This window comes from Pogoniulus pusillus, unplaced genomic scaffold, assembly GCF_015220805.1.
Source record: "Pogoniulus pusillus isolate bPogPus1 unplaced genomic scaffold, bPogPus1.pri scaffold_58_arrow_ctg1, whole genome shotgun sequence".
Classification (NCBI taxonomy): Eukaryota; Metazoa; Chordata; class Aves; order Piciformes; family Lybiidae; genus Pogoniulus; species Pogoniulus pusillus.
In genome coordinates, this window is record NW_026974711.1 from 89,350 (window position 1) to 101,934 (window position 12,585).

Here is a 12,585-nt window from a genome sequence, read left to right on the forward strand (position 1 = left end):
TTTTCCTTTTCTTTTCTTTTCTTTTCTTTTCTTTTCTTTTCTTTTCTTTTCTTTTCTTTTCTTTTCTTTTCTTTTCTTTTCTTTTCTTTTCTTTTCTTTTCTTTTCTTTTCTTTTCTTTTCTTTTCTTTTCTTTTCTTTTCTTTTTTCTTTTCCTTCTCTTCTCTTCTCTTCTCTTCTCTTCTCTTCTCTTCTCTTCTCTTCTCTTCTCTTCTCTTCTCTTCTCTTCTCGTCTCTTCTCCTCTCTTCTCTTCTCTTCTCTTCTCTTCTCTTCTCTTCTCTTCTCTTCTCTTCTCTTCTCTTCTCTTCTCTTCTCTTCTCTTCTCTTCTCTTCTCTTCCCTTCCCTTCCCTTCCCTTCCCTTCCCTTCCCTTCCCTTCCCTTCCCTTCCCTTCCCTTCCCTTCCCTTCCCTTCCCTTCCCTTCCCTTCCCTTCCCTTCCCTTCCCTTCCCTTCCCTTCCCTTCCCTTCCCTTCCCTTCCCTTCCCTTCCCTTCCCTTCCCTTCCCTTCGCTTTTCCTTTCCCCCTTTGCATTTCTCTATTTGATTTCACCACCCCAGGCTGTGTTTTTACCTTGGCACAAACAGCAGTGCCCACCCCCACACCTCCATCCCGGGGTTTCCCCCCCTCCCCTCTCCCCCCTTTCCAGTGGGTCTAAACATCAACTTTTCCACTATGGCCTCGAGGGATATTTTTGGGTGCTGGCAGCGTCATCCTGCAGCCTTTGATGTCGTGGAGGGGGTGGAGGGGTGGGGGTAGCCAAGAAGTTGCCAAGTCTGGGGCAGCCCAGGGACCCCCGCCCATGCTGATGATGGGACTGGGGGTGCCAAGGCAGGGCCAGTTCACTGCCTGCTCCTGGATGTTCACCAGACGTGGGTACAAGGGGCACAGCTCCTCACTCTCACACACTCCTGCCCCAGGGATGCCTGTCCTAGGGGATGCCCATCCTGATGGGATACCATCCCAGTGGGATATGTGTGCCCTGGAGGGATGCCCTCCTCAGGGGCATGCCCACCTTAGTAGGATACTTATGCCAGGGGGAAACCCATCCCAGGGTCTTGCCCAGCCCGGTGAGAAGTCCGTCCCAGGGGGACACCCATCCCACGGGGGTGCTCATCCTGGTGGGATGCCTATGCCAATGGGACACCTGACCAAAGGGGATGCCCGTGCCAGGGGGATGCCCTCTCTAGATAATGCCCATCTCAGGAGGATGTCTGTCCCAAGCGACTGCGTGTGCCAGGGGGATGCCCTTCCCGCAGGACGCCCATCCCAGTGGCATACCCATGCCGTCAGTGCATCTGCCAGCTGCACCCCACCTGACCACAGACCTTCTGCAGCTGCAACCAGACCCCACACACGGGTATGGGGCTGCGTGTGGGGGCCAGTGGCCACTCCTGCCCCGCCCTGGCCCCAGCTCCAGTAACCTCGATGCCCTCCTTGGCCTCCCCCTCCTCCCCCGGAGCCGAGGGGAGCCGTCAGCCCCGGCCGGGAGCGGTGATGAACGATGCTCATTCCCTGTCTGCCGTCTTGTACCTCCCGTGGCCGCTTCCAACACCCGGCCCCGGCGGCACCAGCTCCGCCGCCCCGGCAAATTCCAGCGTCGGAGATGCCGCAGCCCAGATGCCATGGTGATGGGCGGCCCGGCCATGGCGATGGATGCCCCACGGCTGGGCTGGAGACGGGCACAGCGGGAGGAAGAAAGGGGTCTGCGGGGAGGGGAGGGCAGGGGAAAGGAGGAGTGGAAAGGATGAAGGGCAGGGGAAAGGAGCGGACGGACAGACAGACAGCTGGAGGGACGCGGAACGGGGAGGTGAGTGGATGGATAGATGCTGGACGAGCAGCCAGAGGGCAGCGGGAGGCAGCTGCCCAGCCTCGAAGCTGGGGGGGGGGGGGAGGAGGACATTGATCTCCCCTCTCTCTTCTCTGCCTGTTCCCTCTCCCTCCCCCAGCTCCCCAGAAATGAATTTGGGCAGGATTGATAAAAATAAATCCTTTATTCTTCTCTAAAGGCTATCAAAGACTCCTGTAACAAAGCATTATTATTATTAATAATAATAATAATTATTATTATTATCTTTAATTATATATATAAAAAACCACCGCAGGGCCTGGGGCCAGCGAAGAGCAAGATGGAATTGGGGGTGGGGGGCGGGGGGCGGCCTCAAACCGTCCACAATAAATACCTTATTTACAGTGAGAAGGGGACGCCCCCCACACACCCCCAGAGCCACAGCAGCCCAAAGGGGGGGCAGCCTGGATGGTGCATGGCACCAACGTCCCCCCCTCTGCCCCCCACCCCCACCCCAGACCAACTGCTGACTCTGAGACAGAACTACCGGGGAGGGGTCTCCAGGGTGCAGCCAACACACCCACCCGTGGGCATCTTCTTCAAGCCAGCTGGGGTGGGGGGCAGCCGTCATGGGGGGTGTCACAGACCCCCTCGGGGCAGGGCAGGGTGGTGGCTGTGGTGGTGGGGAGGGGGTGTCACAGGCACTCGTGGAGCACCTGCGTGTTGGTGCAGTTGAGGCAGCTGACGTGGCAGCACCAGTGGAAGGTGCAGTTGCAGCGCTCGGTAACCCGCTGGGTACGGGTGCGGTACCCACGCCCGCAGCACAGCAACTCGCAACCATCCAGCCCCGGCGAGGAGCTGTTGCAGAAGCGCCCGGCGGTGCCAGCCGTGCCCATCTTCCCGCTGTAGGTGCAGAAATTGGGGGACTTCTCGAAGTAAACGAGGTCGTGAGGGGAGGGAGGTTTGTGAGCCGGGTTCTCGGGCTCCAGGTGGTGCAGTTCCACCCGCGACGCCCGGTTGCTGCCCTTGTTGCCGTAGATGACGCGGGAGGCGCCGTCGAAGCGGTCCTTCAGCACGTCGCCCACGGCGCGGAAGGTTGGCAGCCGCATCCAGCAGGTGCGGACGGTGCAGGACCCGGACATGCCATGGCACTTGCACTCCTGCCGCATCTCCGAGAAGACCGTCTGCAAGAAATTTCGGGGAGGGGGCGGGGGGGGGGGAACATGAACATCTTGGCACTTCCCCACCCCTTCCCCAGGGACCACCATGCTCCTTCAATCTCCTTTCCCCGTGCCACGACCCACAGCCAGGTGGGAAACACCTCCTGCTGGTTCCCCACTCATGCTGAGGGGGGGGAGGTCTCAGTGGTCCTGCCCATCCTCGCCACACCCCTCACCACCACCACCCCATCACCACCCCTGTTGCTGCCCGTTGCCCGCCGTGCCCTCACCATGCGCCCGGCCTCGTTGTTGTGCAGGTTCATGAGGAAGCGCAGGTCGCGACCCTTCTCGCTGGAGTCCACAAACTCCCTCCCAAAGAGCCGTCCGAAGTCGATGTTGTCACTGCAGCCCCCCCAGTGCCAATCGGGCCCCCCAGGACCCCGACGCCGATAGTCGCAGGTGCAAGACTCGATGGAACCCTCCGAGCAGGACCGGGCCACCGAATGCGTCACACCGGCGCTGGTGATGGCGAAGATGAAAGCCGTTTCCCGGCAGCCTGCGGAGGGGAGCGGAGCCTCAGGGGTGCTGCCAGGCTGAGGAGGGTGGCACCCACCGGCATCCCTCAGCCTGCAGCCCATAACGAGCTGAGGATGGGCTGAGGGTCTGGTGATGCCCGGGGTGGGGGAGGGTTGCTATGGCCAAGCTAGCCCAGCGCAGGGGGTGCGACAGAGGGGATCTTAGGGCGCCCCTGCGACCACCTCCCGCCGGCTCACCCCGGTTCACGATCTTGCCGAAGATGTTGGGGCCCTGCGAGGTAGGACAGTTCCAGCGGCGGTTGCGGAACTGCCACTTGCACTCCTTGATGGCAGTCTGGAGGCCGGAGCTGACGCTGTGCAGGATGCCAGGGTTCTGCCGGATCAGTTTGCGCTGCTTGCGGCTCAGCAGCTGCAGGCTGGGGTCCAGCACCAGCTGCACGTTCTTGGAGTCGGTCAGCAGGTTGGTGGACGAGGCCACGTTGATGATGCCCCTGCGGCACAGACGGTGACCGTGGTCACCACCCGACGGGGTCCCTAACACCACCACACCTCCCACACACACCCACACACCCACACTCCTGGAGCAATGGGGGCTCCCTCTTCTCCTCTCCCCCACCTCAGCATCATCCCGCCCCGGGGTGGGTCACACCTGCACGCTCCGTACCCGGGTACCGGGCAGCTGCCGCTCGCCGCGCTGGTGTCAGTCCCAACTCCCCACAGCCCTGCCCCGGTGCCGGTACCGACGGACTCACCACCACCGGCCGCTGTTGTTGACCGCCAGCGTGTTGGAGAGGGAGGAGAGGGCCAGAGCCCAGAGCGCCCGCAGCGCCAGCCCCAGCGCGGCCGCTCGCATGGCTCCGGCCCCGCCGGCCCCGGCTGAGTGCGCGGGCGAGCTCCCGCCCGGTATTTATGGTGCCGCGGAGCCCCCGGCCCGGCCGCTACATCCACGCGTGTTTCCGGACGCGCGGGGCGCGGGCGGCTCTGGTGAGGGGGGGACGCGAGGAGCGCCGGCCGGCCGGCCTGGCTGGCACCGGCAACGGCACCGGGCTGCAGCCGGTGCCTTGGGTAGCGGTGTCGGGAGCGCGGTGCCTGGTGCTCTCTGTCCCGTCCCGGGAGCGCGGCGTCGAGCCGGTGCCTGGCTGTCCGTGCGCGACACTCGCCGCTGGGTGCCCGGTGCCGCTGCTCGGCTGTCCGTATGTGGTCCCTCCGTGCCCGGTGCTCTGCAGTCCCTTCGTGATATCCGATGCCAGGTGCCGAAGTTCCCCAGTCCGTGCACGGTGCTCGGTACCGGTACTTGCTGCCTGTTACCGGTACTCTGTGCCCGGTGCCGGTATTCGGTGGCTCCCCGGGGAGACGACTCGGCTGGGCTCGGTGCGGCGGGTGCGCAGCGCTCAGCACCCGGGAGCATCTTCCAGTCCGTTCCCTCTTATAGGGGCGGCGCGGAGGGTCCCCATGGGCCGGTCCCGCCGAGCGGGGCCTCCCCGCGCCCTCGCCCTAACAATGGGGAGCGGCGGAGCCGCGGCACCTCTTATGGGGCGGCGGGATCGGCGGCGCCGGGCCTGTCCGTCACGGCCCGGATTAGCCCGGCGGGTGGCTGCGCCCCGGCCCCGTGCCCAGACCCGGGAGGGGGGGAACACCCTGCTGCCGCCCCTCGCCCTCCCCCACCGCCCCGCGCACACGCTTTACCGGTACCGGCACCGGCAGCTCGACACGGCCCGGGACAGCTCCTGGCGTAAGGTGGAGCAAGTCCCGGAATAACCCGGGACGGCCTGGGACAGTTCCGGGCGTATAGGGGAGAGCGGAGACAGCTCAGGATCTCCCGGGACAGCCCGGGGAGCACCGGAGGGGAAGAGCCCGGGATAGCTCGGGGAGCACCGGAGGGACAGAGCCCGGGATAGCTCGGGGAGTACCGGAGGGACAGAGCCCGGCACAGCCCGGGGAGCACCGGAGGGACAGAGTCCCAGAACAGGTCGGGGACGATAGGGGGACACAGTTCCAGGAGAGCCCGGGGACACCATCCCGGGACCCTCGGGTTCGGTTGGTGGGGGACAAGGGACGAGAAGTCCCCGGGGACGCGGGAGGGACCGTCGGGGCCATGCCTGTCACGGGCCGGTGCCAGTCCACACGTCCGTGCACAGTGAGACCGGGCGGCCAAGTCTCATCGGGGCTGGGACGGCTGAGGACAGGGCGCGACCACCGGCCCGGCACCCCTAGCCCCCCGCGAACATGCCCACGGGGGCGTGCAGCACAGTCCCGCACGTTCCACCTGCCCCTGGGCGCACGGTCAGGGCCGGTACAGAGCGGCGGAGGAACAGAGACCGTGGGGTGACAGCGCAGGGGGGTGCCCACGGGCAGGACACGGTGAGGCGGAGCCGGTGCTGACCCGCGTCTCGGTGGCGACGAGAATGTGTCCCTGCTGTGCCCCGACCGGGGGATGTGAAGCTGAGCCCCCCCCCCCAGGTTGTGGCGCGGTTTTGGGGGGCGTAATCCCCCCACATCGGTTGCCCCGGACCAGTCATGCGGGGCCGGATTAGCCCCGCTCCCCGTCACGGCCCGGGGACGCCGCTCACGGTTTCAATTCAATGACGGACAAAGGCTCGGCGGCGGCGGTAAGGGGGGGCGGGGGGAGTCTCGCACCGGGCCCTCGCCTCCCTCCCCGGCCCCCAGAATCCCCCCGGCCAGGAGGTGCCCAGGGCCGCCCCGGAGACTGCTCCAGGACGACAGCTCCCGCCCCCTCCTCCACGCCCCGGTTCTCGGCCGGGCCAGGCGGTGTCCGCGCCCTCGGGCCGCCGCCCCGTCGGGGCTCCCGGGGCTGAGGTCAGCGGCCGCGGGGAGGCCCCGGGGTGCGGCCGGGAGGGCCCTGCCCGGGGCTGTGCCACCAACAGCGGGGCCCAAACGTGACCCCCCCCTCCCGCCCCAATTCCTCATTCCGAGACCCTCTCGGGTGTTGCCGTTCCCCCTCGGACCCACTGCCCGCTCCCCCGCCCCTTCCGCTGCCTCCACACCCCCCCCCCCCCACTCCCCCCCGCTCGACATCGTCGCTTCCCCCCATATCCCCTCCGCTGCCCCGGGGAGCGGCGAAGGCGATGCTCGGGACCCTCTCCCCGGTCCGGGGGTGCCCGCTGGAGCTCTGCGGCGTGGGGTAGTTGAGGCAGCCGTGGGGGTGGCCGCTGCTGCTTGTGGTACCGCCGGTGCTGCTGGTAGTGCCCCCGGTGCTGCTTGTGGTACCGCCGGTGCTGCTGGTAGTGCCCCCGGTGCTGCTGGTGGTACCCCCGGTGCTGCTGGTAGTGCCCCCGGTGCTGCTTGTGGTACCGCCGGTGCTGCTGGTAGTGCCCTCGGTGCTGCTGATGGTACCCCCGGTGCTGCTGGTGCTCCCGGTGTTGCCGGTGCGCCCGGGAGCAGCCTCCCTTACCTGCCCGAGGCTGCGGGGGACTTCCCATCCCGCCGCACCTAGCCGGGATGAACGGACGGGCACCAGGACACACGGACACCGGGACGGCAGGGCGGGCCAGGGTTGCCCCGCGCCCCTTGAACACCCGTGAACACCGGGAAGGGCCCGGTACCGCCGGTACCGTACTGGACCTGTGCGGGAGGGCTCCTGCCTGGCCCGGGCTCCCTAAGCGGGGGAGGGTCTCATCCTCGGGACCCCTATGGGGTCCCCGCCCCACCGGGGAAGCACAAGCGAGTCCCCCCCGTCCACCATAGCCACCCCTAGACGGCTCTCTACCTGCTGAGGGAGGCACCGGGACCCCCCCCCCCATCCCCCGGTGCAGCCCCCCCGCACTGCTGCAGCCGCTGCCATGGGAACGGCTCTCGACTCTCGCGAGCTCAGCCCCCCCCATCCCCGCGCTCGCCCCCGGGCCCGGTGCAGGTTTTGGCGGGGGGGGACGGGGGGGGAAGCTGAGCCGGGCGGGGGGGGGGGGGAGGGAGGTGCGGAGGAGCCGGGCTGGGGGGGGGGGGGGGGGGGGGCACCGGGAGCTCTCGCGAGATCGGCGTAATTGGGGCCTCCGCTTCCGGCGGCGGGAGCGGTGCAGAGTCAGCTGCGGGCGGGGGGCGCCACCGGTACCGGCACCGGCACCAGGTGCGGGGGACGGGGGGGGGGGTGGTCCGCGGCGGGCGGGGGCGGGGGGGTGTGGGTGTCGGGGCGCTGAGCATCGGTGGGTGCGCTACGGTTGGGGTCACCCCGTCGGGGGCGGGATGCGGCGGCTTTGGGGGTCCTCGGTGCATCGAGGCTGCTGAACACCGCGGGGGGGGGGAAAAGCATTGAACCTTGGGGAGGGGTGGAGGAGGGCATCGCACCGGGGCGGGGGGGGGAAGAGGATGATGAAGAGTAGCGGGAGGGGCCCCGGGGGGGGGGGCCGGGCAGCGCCCGTGGGGCTGTGCGGCGGGCGGGGGCGAGGGGCGATGCGGCGCCGGGGGTGGTGATGGTGGTGGGGGGATGGCTGTGATTTGGGGGTGCGCTGCAGTGCCGGGGGTGGGGGCAGCGCGTTGGAAGGGTACAGTGAGAGCAGTAAGGGGGGGGGGGGGGAGGGATGCTGCGGGCTGAGGGGGCAGGAAATTCGGGGGGCGTCGCGGCGAGGGGCAGAGATGGGGGCGGCGGGGGCGGGCGGCAGCCCACGGGCGGGAGGGGCGAGCTGCGGTGCGGTGGGGAAGGAGCGCCGGGGAGGCTGCAGGACTTGGGGGGGGGGACACACACACACTCCAGAGCATTGAGTAGGGGGCGCAACGAGATGGGGGGGGTGTTAACGGGGCCCTGAGAGAGGGGGGGGTGGGGGGTGGTGGTGGTAGTGGTGCTGTGGTGCTGTGCCTCAGTTTCCCCCGAGCGCACCCCGCGGGCGTATCCCCCTTGTAGGGCACCTCCCTACAGGTGGGCTGTGCACCCCCACGCATCGCACGACCCCATCCCTGTGTGTGTGTGTCCCCCCACCCCCAGGAGGACATTGAGATCCCCAATCCCCGCAGGCCCCCTCCTAGGGGATTAAGGAGGGGGGAGGGGAAATCTTCGCAGCTTAGTTCTCAAAGCCCCCAGCACTTACCCCGTGTGCGTGTGCGTGTGTGTGTGTCCCGCCCCACGCAGGATCCGACCTCGCCTGCGGACGGAGCCAGCCAGCGCCGCCGTCACCATGGGCAACATCTTCGGGAACCTGCTGAAGAGCCTGATCGGGAAGAAGGAGATGAGGATCCTGATGGTGGGGCTGGACGCTGCCGGCAAGACCACGATCCTCTACAAGCTGAAGCTGGGGGAGATCGTCACCACCATCCCCACCATAGGTGTGCGGGTGGGGGGAGGCAGGCAGGGAGGGAAACCACCGGGGCCGGGGGGGGGGCGGGGGGGGGAAAAACCTTTTCCAGCTCCTTGGGAAGAGACTGGTGCCCCCCTCCCCCGTGCCTCAGTTTCCCTCCTCCGTGGCTCCCCAGTGTGGAGACAGTGGAGTGGGATTGGGGGGAGGGGGAATCCTTTTCCATCTCCTTGGGAAGGGACTGGTGCCCCCCCCCACGTGCCTCAGTTTCCCTCCTCCGTGGCTCCCCAGTGTGGAGACAGTGGAGTGGGATGGGGGGGTAGGGGGAATCCTTTTCCATCTCCTTTGGGAAGGGACTGATGCCCCCCCCCCCCACGTGCCTCAGTTTCCCTCCTCCACTGCCCAGCATGGAGACAGTGGAGTGGGATGGAGGGGGGGGGAAACCTTTTCCATCTCCTTGGGAAGGGACTGGTCCCCCCCCCACGTGCCTCAGTTTCCCTCCTCCACTCCCTGACGTGGAGACAGTAGAGTGGGATGGGGGGCGGGGGGGTGTGAAATCCTTTTCCAGCTGCTTGGGAAGGGACTGGTGCCCCCCCCCCACGTGCCTCAGTTTCCCTCCTCCGCGGCTCCACGCAGGGTTCAACGTGGAGACAGTGGAGTACAAGAACATCAGCTTCACCGTGTGGGACGTGGGTGGGCAGGACAAGATCCGGCCCCTCTGGAGGCATTACTTCCAAAACACCCAGGGTAGGTGTGTCCGTCCCCGCCCCGCGGGGGTGTGGCAGGGAGGGCGTGGGCCAGAGGTGGGTGGGGAACAAAGACCGGCTCGGATCCTGCCCTGCCAGCGGTGCCCACTCGTTGTGCCCAGGGTTGATCTTCGTGGTGGACAGCAACGACCGGGAGCGAGTGAACGAGGCGCGGGAGGAGCTGATGCGGATGCTGGCGGAGGACGAGCTGCGGGACGCAGTGCTGCTGGTCTTTGCCAACAAGCAGGTGGGTCTGGGGGGCAGGGGGCAGGTAGGGGGGCATTGCCCAGGGTGGGGTTAGAGTCAGGGTCTGGCTGCCTGTGGTGTAGGATGCCCATCCTGAAGGGGGTTGGTACCGTATCCATCCCCGCGGCATCTCGGTTGGTGTCTCTGCCACGCTCCGTGGCAGGGCTGTGCTGCTCTCTGTGGTGTAAGGGTTGGTGCCAGCAGAGTGCCCATCCCCACGGCATCCTGGCTGGTGTCTCTGCCCACCCCCTATGCCAGGCCTGTGCTCCTTTCTATGGCACAAGGGCTGGCACCAGGAAAGTGAGTGCCCATCCTCAGGATGTTGGCACTGTATCCATCCCCACAGCATCCTGGCTGCTGTCTCTGCCTCCCCCCATGCCAGGCCTGTGCTCCTCTCTATGGCATAAGGACCAATGCCAGCAACTCCTCTCCATGGCATAAGGACTGATGCCACCAAAGTGCCCATCCCCAGGGCATCCTGTCTGATGTCTCTGCCACACTCTGTGCCAGGCCTGTGCTCCTCTCTATGGCATAAGAGCTGGTACCAGCAAAATGCCCATCCCCACAGCATCCTGCCTGGTGTCCCCACCCCCCCTTATGCCAGGCCTTTGTTCCTCTCTGTGGCACAAGGGCTGGCACCAGGAAAGTGAGTGCCCATCCTCAGGATGTTGAGACCATATCTGTCCCCACGGCATCCTGCTTGGTGTCCCCGCGGTGCCAGGGCTGACATTCGGGGCGGGGCATGGGGAAAGGAAACGACCGAGCTCTGCGGGCAGTGCCAGGGGCACCTAAACCCCTCTGATGCTGTGCCCTAGGACCTGCCCAACGCCATGAACGCTGCGGAGATCACAGACAAGCTGGGGCTGCACTCCCTGCGCCACCGCAATTGGTACATCCAGGCCACCTGTGCCACCAGCGGGGATGGGCTCTACGAGGGGCTCGACTGGCTTGCCAACCAGCTCAAGAACAAGAAGTGAGCAGGGCAGCAGCCGTCGGCCCCTGCCCCTTCCCTCTGCCCCCTTAGCCCCTTCCCTGGGGCTGTGCCAGGCCCGCTGACCCCACCCCCCCCCCTCTCCCTACACCCCTCCCCGCCCCCGGCTGCCCCCTGCCTACCTCCCCCCGGTTGGGTTTTGCTTTCTCCTGGCACCGGTTGCTGTGAGGTTCTTTTTGCCTTTCTTTGGGTTCCCCTCGGACCTCCTGTGTGTGTGCGTGGAACTAGAGCTCCATCTGACCCACCGGGGAGGGGGCAGAGCCCTGCGAGAGATAGGGGGGGAGGGGGTGGGCACACAGGGACCACTTCAACGCTGCCCTGCCTTGGGGGGGGGGGAAGGTTTTGGGGGGTGGGGAACGACCACGCCTGGGCACTCTGTACCTTTTGCATGTCCCCTGCACCCTCTCTGCCTTCCTCTTGGACCAAATGTGGGGGGCTGCAGGGGTCTCAGTAGGGGCATTTGGGACCAGACACATCCCCCCCCCCCCTCCCCCCTCCTCATGTGCCCCAGTTCTCTTCTTCCCCCCCCCACCCTAAACCCAGGGGTGTCCTACATGTCCCTGCCCCCTCCCCCCACTCCCCTCCCCCAGTGTCACTTTGAGGCAGGTCTCCTCCCCGCAGCGCAATCCCTACGGGGGGGGGAGGTGTGGCGATGTTGGGACCCTCTCCCCCCCCCCCCCAAACGGTCTTTGTGTCCGTCCCCCCCCACCCCCCACTCGCACTCCCCCCCCTCCCCCCTCAATCCAAGCTGTGCCTCTCCTCCCCACCCTGGCTGCCTGCACCCTAACCCGATGCCAGCATAGTGATTGTATGTCCCTGCCCCTCACGGACGGACGGACGGACAGGTGGCCCCGTGCTGTACCCCCCCCACCCCTCCCCCAACCTTGGCACCGTATTTATACCCCCCTCCCCCCCTCCCCACCCTCCTCTCCTCCTTCCTTTCCCCCCTCCCCCCCCCCCGGGTCTGTGCTTGGTGTGACGTGTCGCTGCGGCTCTGCCCCGTCCGGGGACTTGTGTACTCGCCCCCTCCCCTCTCCCCACGCCTGAGATGGTGTGGTAAAGCCCCCTCCCCAGCCCCCCCCCCCTTGGATATTAAACATGTTTTATGTAGCACTGCCTCAGAGCTTTTCTTCTCCCCCCCCCCCCAGCGCGGGGGTCCTGCGGATGGGGACTGTGATGGACAGCCCCGGGCTGGGTTTAATTAGAAAGAGCTTAGCGAGGGCGGGAGGAGGGAGGAGGGGAAGAGGAGGGGGGGGTTGGTGGGTGAATGAGGGGGGGGCACACCCCCCACACCCCCCCCGCCTCCTTCCCAGGCTCATCTTCAAGGGAATATTGGATGAAATGGTAAATCCCATTAGCGCTAATCCCAGCCGGGGCGTGGGGACGGTGCCAGGGCTGGGATGGGTGCGAGTGGGGCTCGGTGTAATGCCCACCCAACCCCTCCCCCCCCCCGCCCCGGGTTTCACCTTCCCTCCTCGCCCGGGGACCAGCTGAGTCCTTGTGTCCCCCCCACCCTGGATTTGGATTTAGGGGGGTGAGGGCTGTTTGCCTCTGTGCCACCCCCTGTGCCAGTGACGCCCAGCTGAGGTGCCAGCTGGTGTGCAGCTGCGGTGCCCCCAGGCTTAGCCCACACCATGTGCCGATGCCACCGAGCCGCGATTCGGTGCTGGCTGGATGCTGGCATCCTCCTAGGGGGGGAGGGGGGGAGTCCGGAGTGGGGGTGCCCAGGGGTCCCCAGTGGGCTGAGGGCTGGTCCCAGTATGTTCCCACCGGTCGGGCTGGTGGCTTTGTCTGGCAGGGGCCAGGCGGGCGCTGACCCTGCTGGCCCTAATCCCATTAGCCCCCGGCCGCAGCCCGGCACCGGCATCGCCACCTCTCGGC

General features: G+C 66.6%; 2 protein-coding genes across 2 annotated transcripts; one reads left to right on the plus strand and one right to left on the minus strand.

The window, feature by feature from the left end:
* Positions 1-1,971: 1,971 nt before the first annotated feature.
* On the minus strand, positions 1,972-5,114 carry WNT1 (Wnt family member 1). The gene is made up of 4 exons (XM_064141496.1): positions 4,234-5,114; positions 3,719-3,972; positions 3,236-3,501; positions 1,972-2,969 (listed from the first exon to the last, which is right to left on the minus strand). The coding sequence occupies exons 1-4, from the start codon at positions 4,332-4,334 to the stop codon at positions 2,481-2,483; spliced, it is 1,110 nt and encodes a 369-aa protein (XP_063997566.1). The 5' UTR covers positions 4,335-5,114; the 3' UTR covers positions 1,972-2,480.
* Positions 5,115-7,452: 2,338 nt separating this feature from the next.
* ARF3 (ADP ribosylation factor 3) lies at positions 7,453-11,814 on the plus strand. Its single transcript, XM_064141559.1, has 5 exons — positions 7,453-7,562; positions 8,559-8,752; positions 9,358-9,468; positions 9,590-9,714; positions 10,529-11,814. The coding sequence occupies exons 2-5, from the start codon at positions 8,605-8,607 to the stop codon at positions 10,688-10,690; spliced, it is 546 nt and encodes a 181-aa protein (XP_063997629.1). The 5' UTR covers positions 7,453-7,562; positions 8,559-8,604; the 3' UTR covers positions 10,691-11,814.
* Positions 11,815-12,585: the final 771 nt, after the last annotated feature.

What these genes read in the sequence shown, in the direction of transcription:
- WNT1 (XM_064141496.1), bottom strand. Translation starts at nt 4,334, where the DNA reads ATGCGAGCGGCCGCGCTGGGGCTGGCGCTGCGGGCGCTCTGGGCTCTG. An exon ending in CGGCAAGATCGTGAACCGGG is followed by an intron (nt 3,502 to 3,718) that starts GTGAGCCGGCGG and finishes TCCCCTCCGCAG; the next exon opens with GCTGCCGGGAAACGGCTTTC. An exon ending in ACAACGAGGCCGGGCGCATG is followed by an intron (nt 2,970 to 3,235) that starts GTGAGGGCACGG and finishes AATTTCTTGCAG; the next exon opens with ACGGTCTTCTCGGAGATGCG.
- ARF3 (XM_064141559.1), top strand. Translation starts at nt 8,605, where the DNA reads ATGGGCAACATCTTCGGGAACCTGCTGAAGAGCCTGATCGGGAAGAAG. An exon ending in TTACTTCCAAAACACCCAGG is followed by an intron (nt 9,469 to 9,589) that starts GTAGGTGTGTCC and finishes CGTTGTGCCCAG; the next exon opens with GGTTGATCTTCGTGGTGGAC. An exon ending in TGGTCTTTGCCAACAAGCAG is followed by an intron (nt 9,715 to 10,528) that starts GTGGGTCTGGGG and finishes GCTGTGCCCTAG; the next exon opens with GACCTGCCCAACGCCATGAA.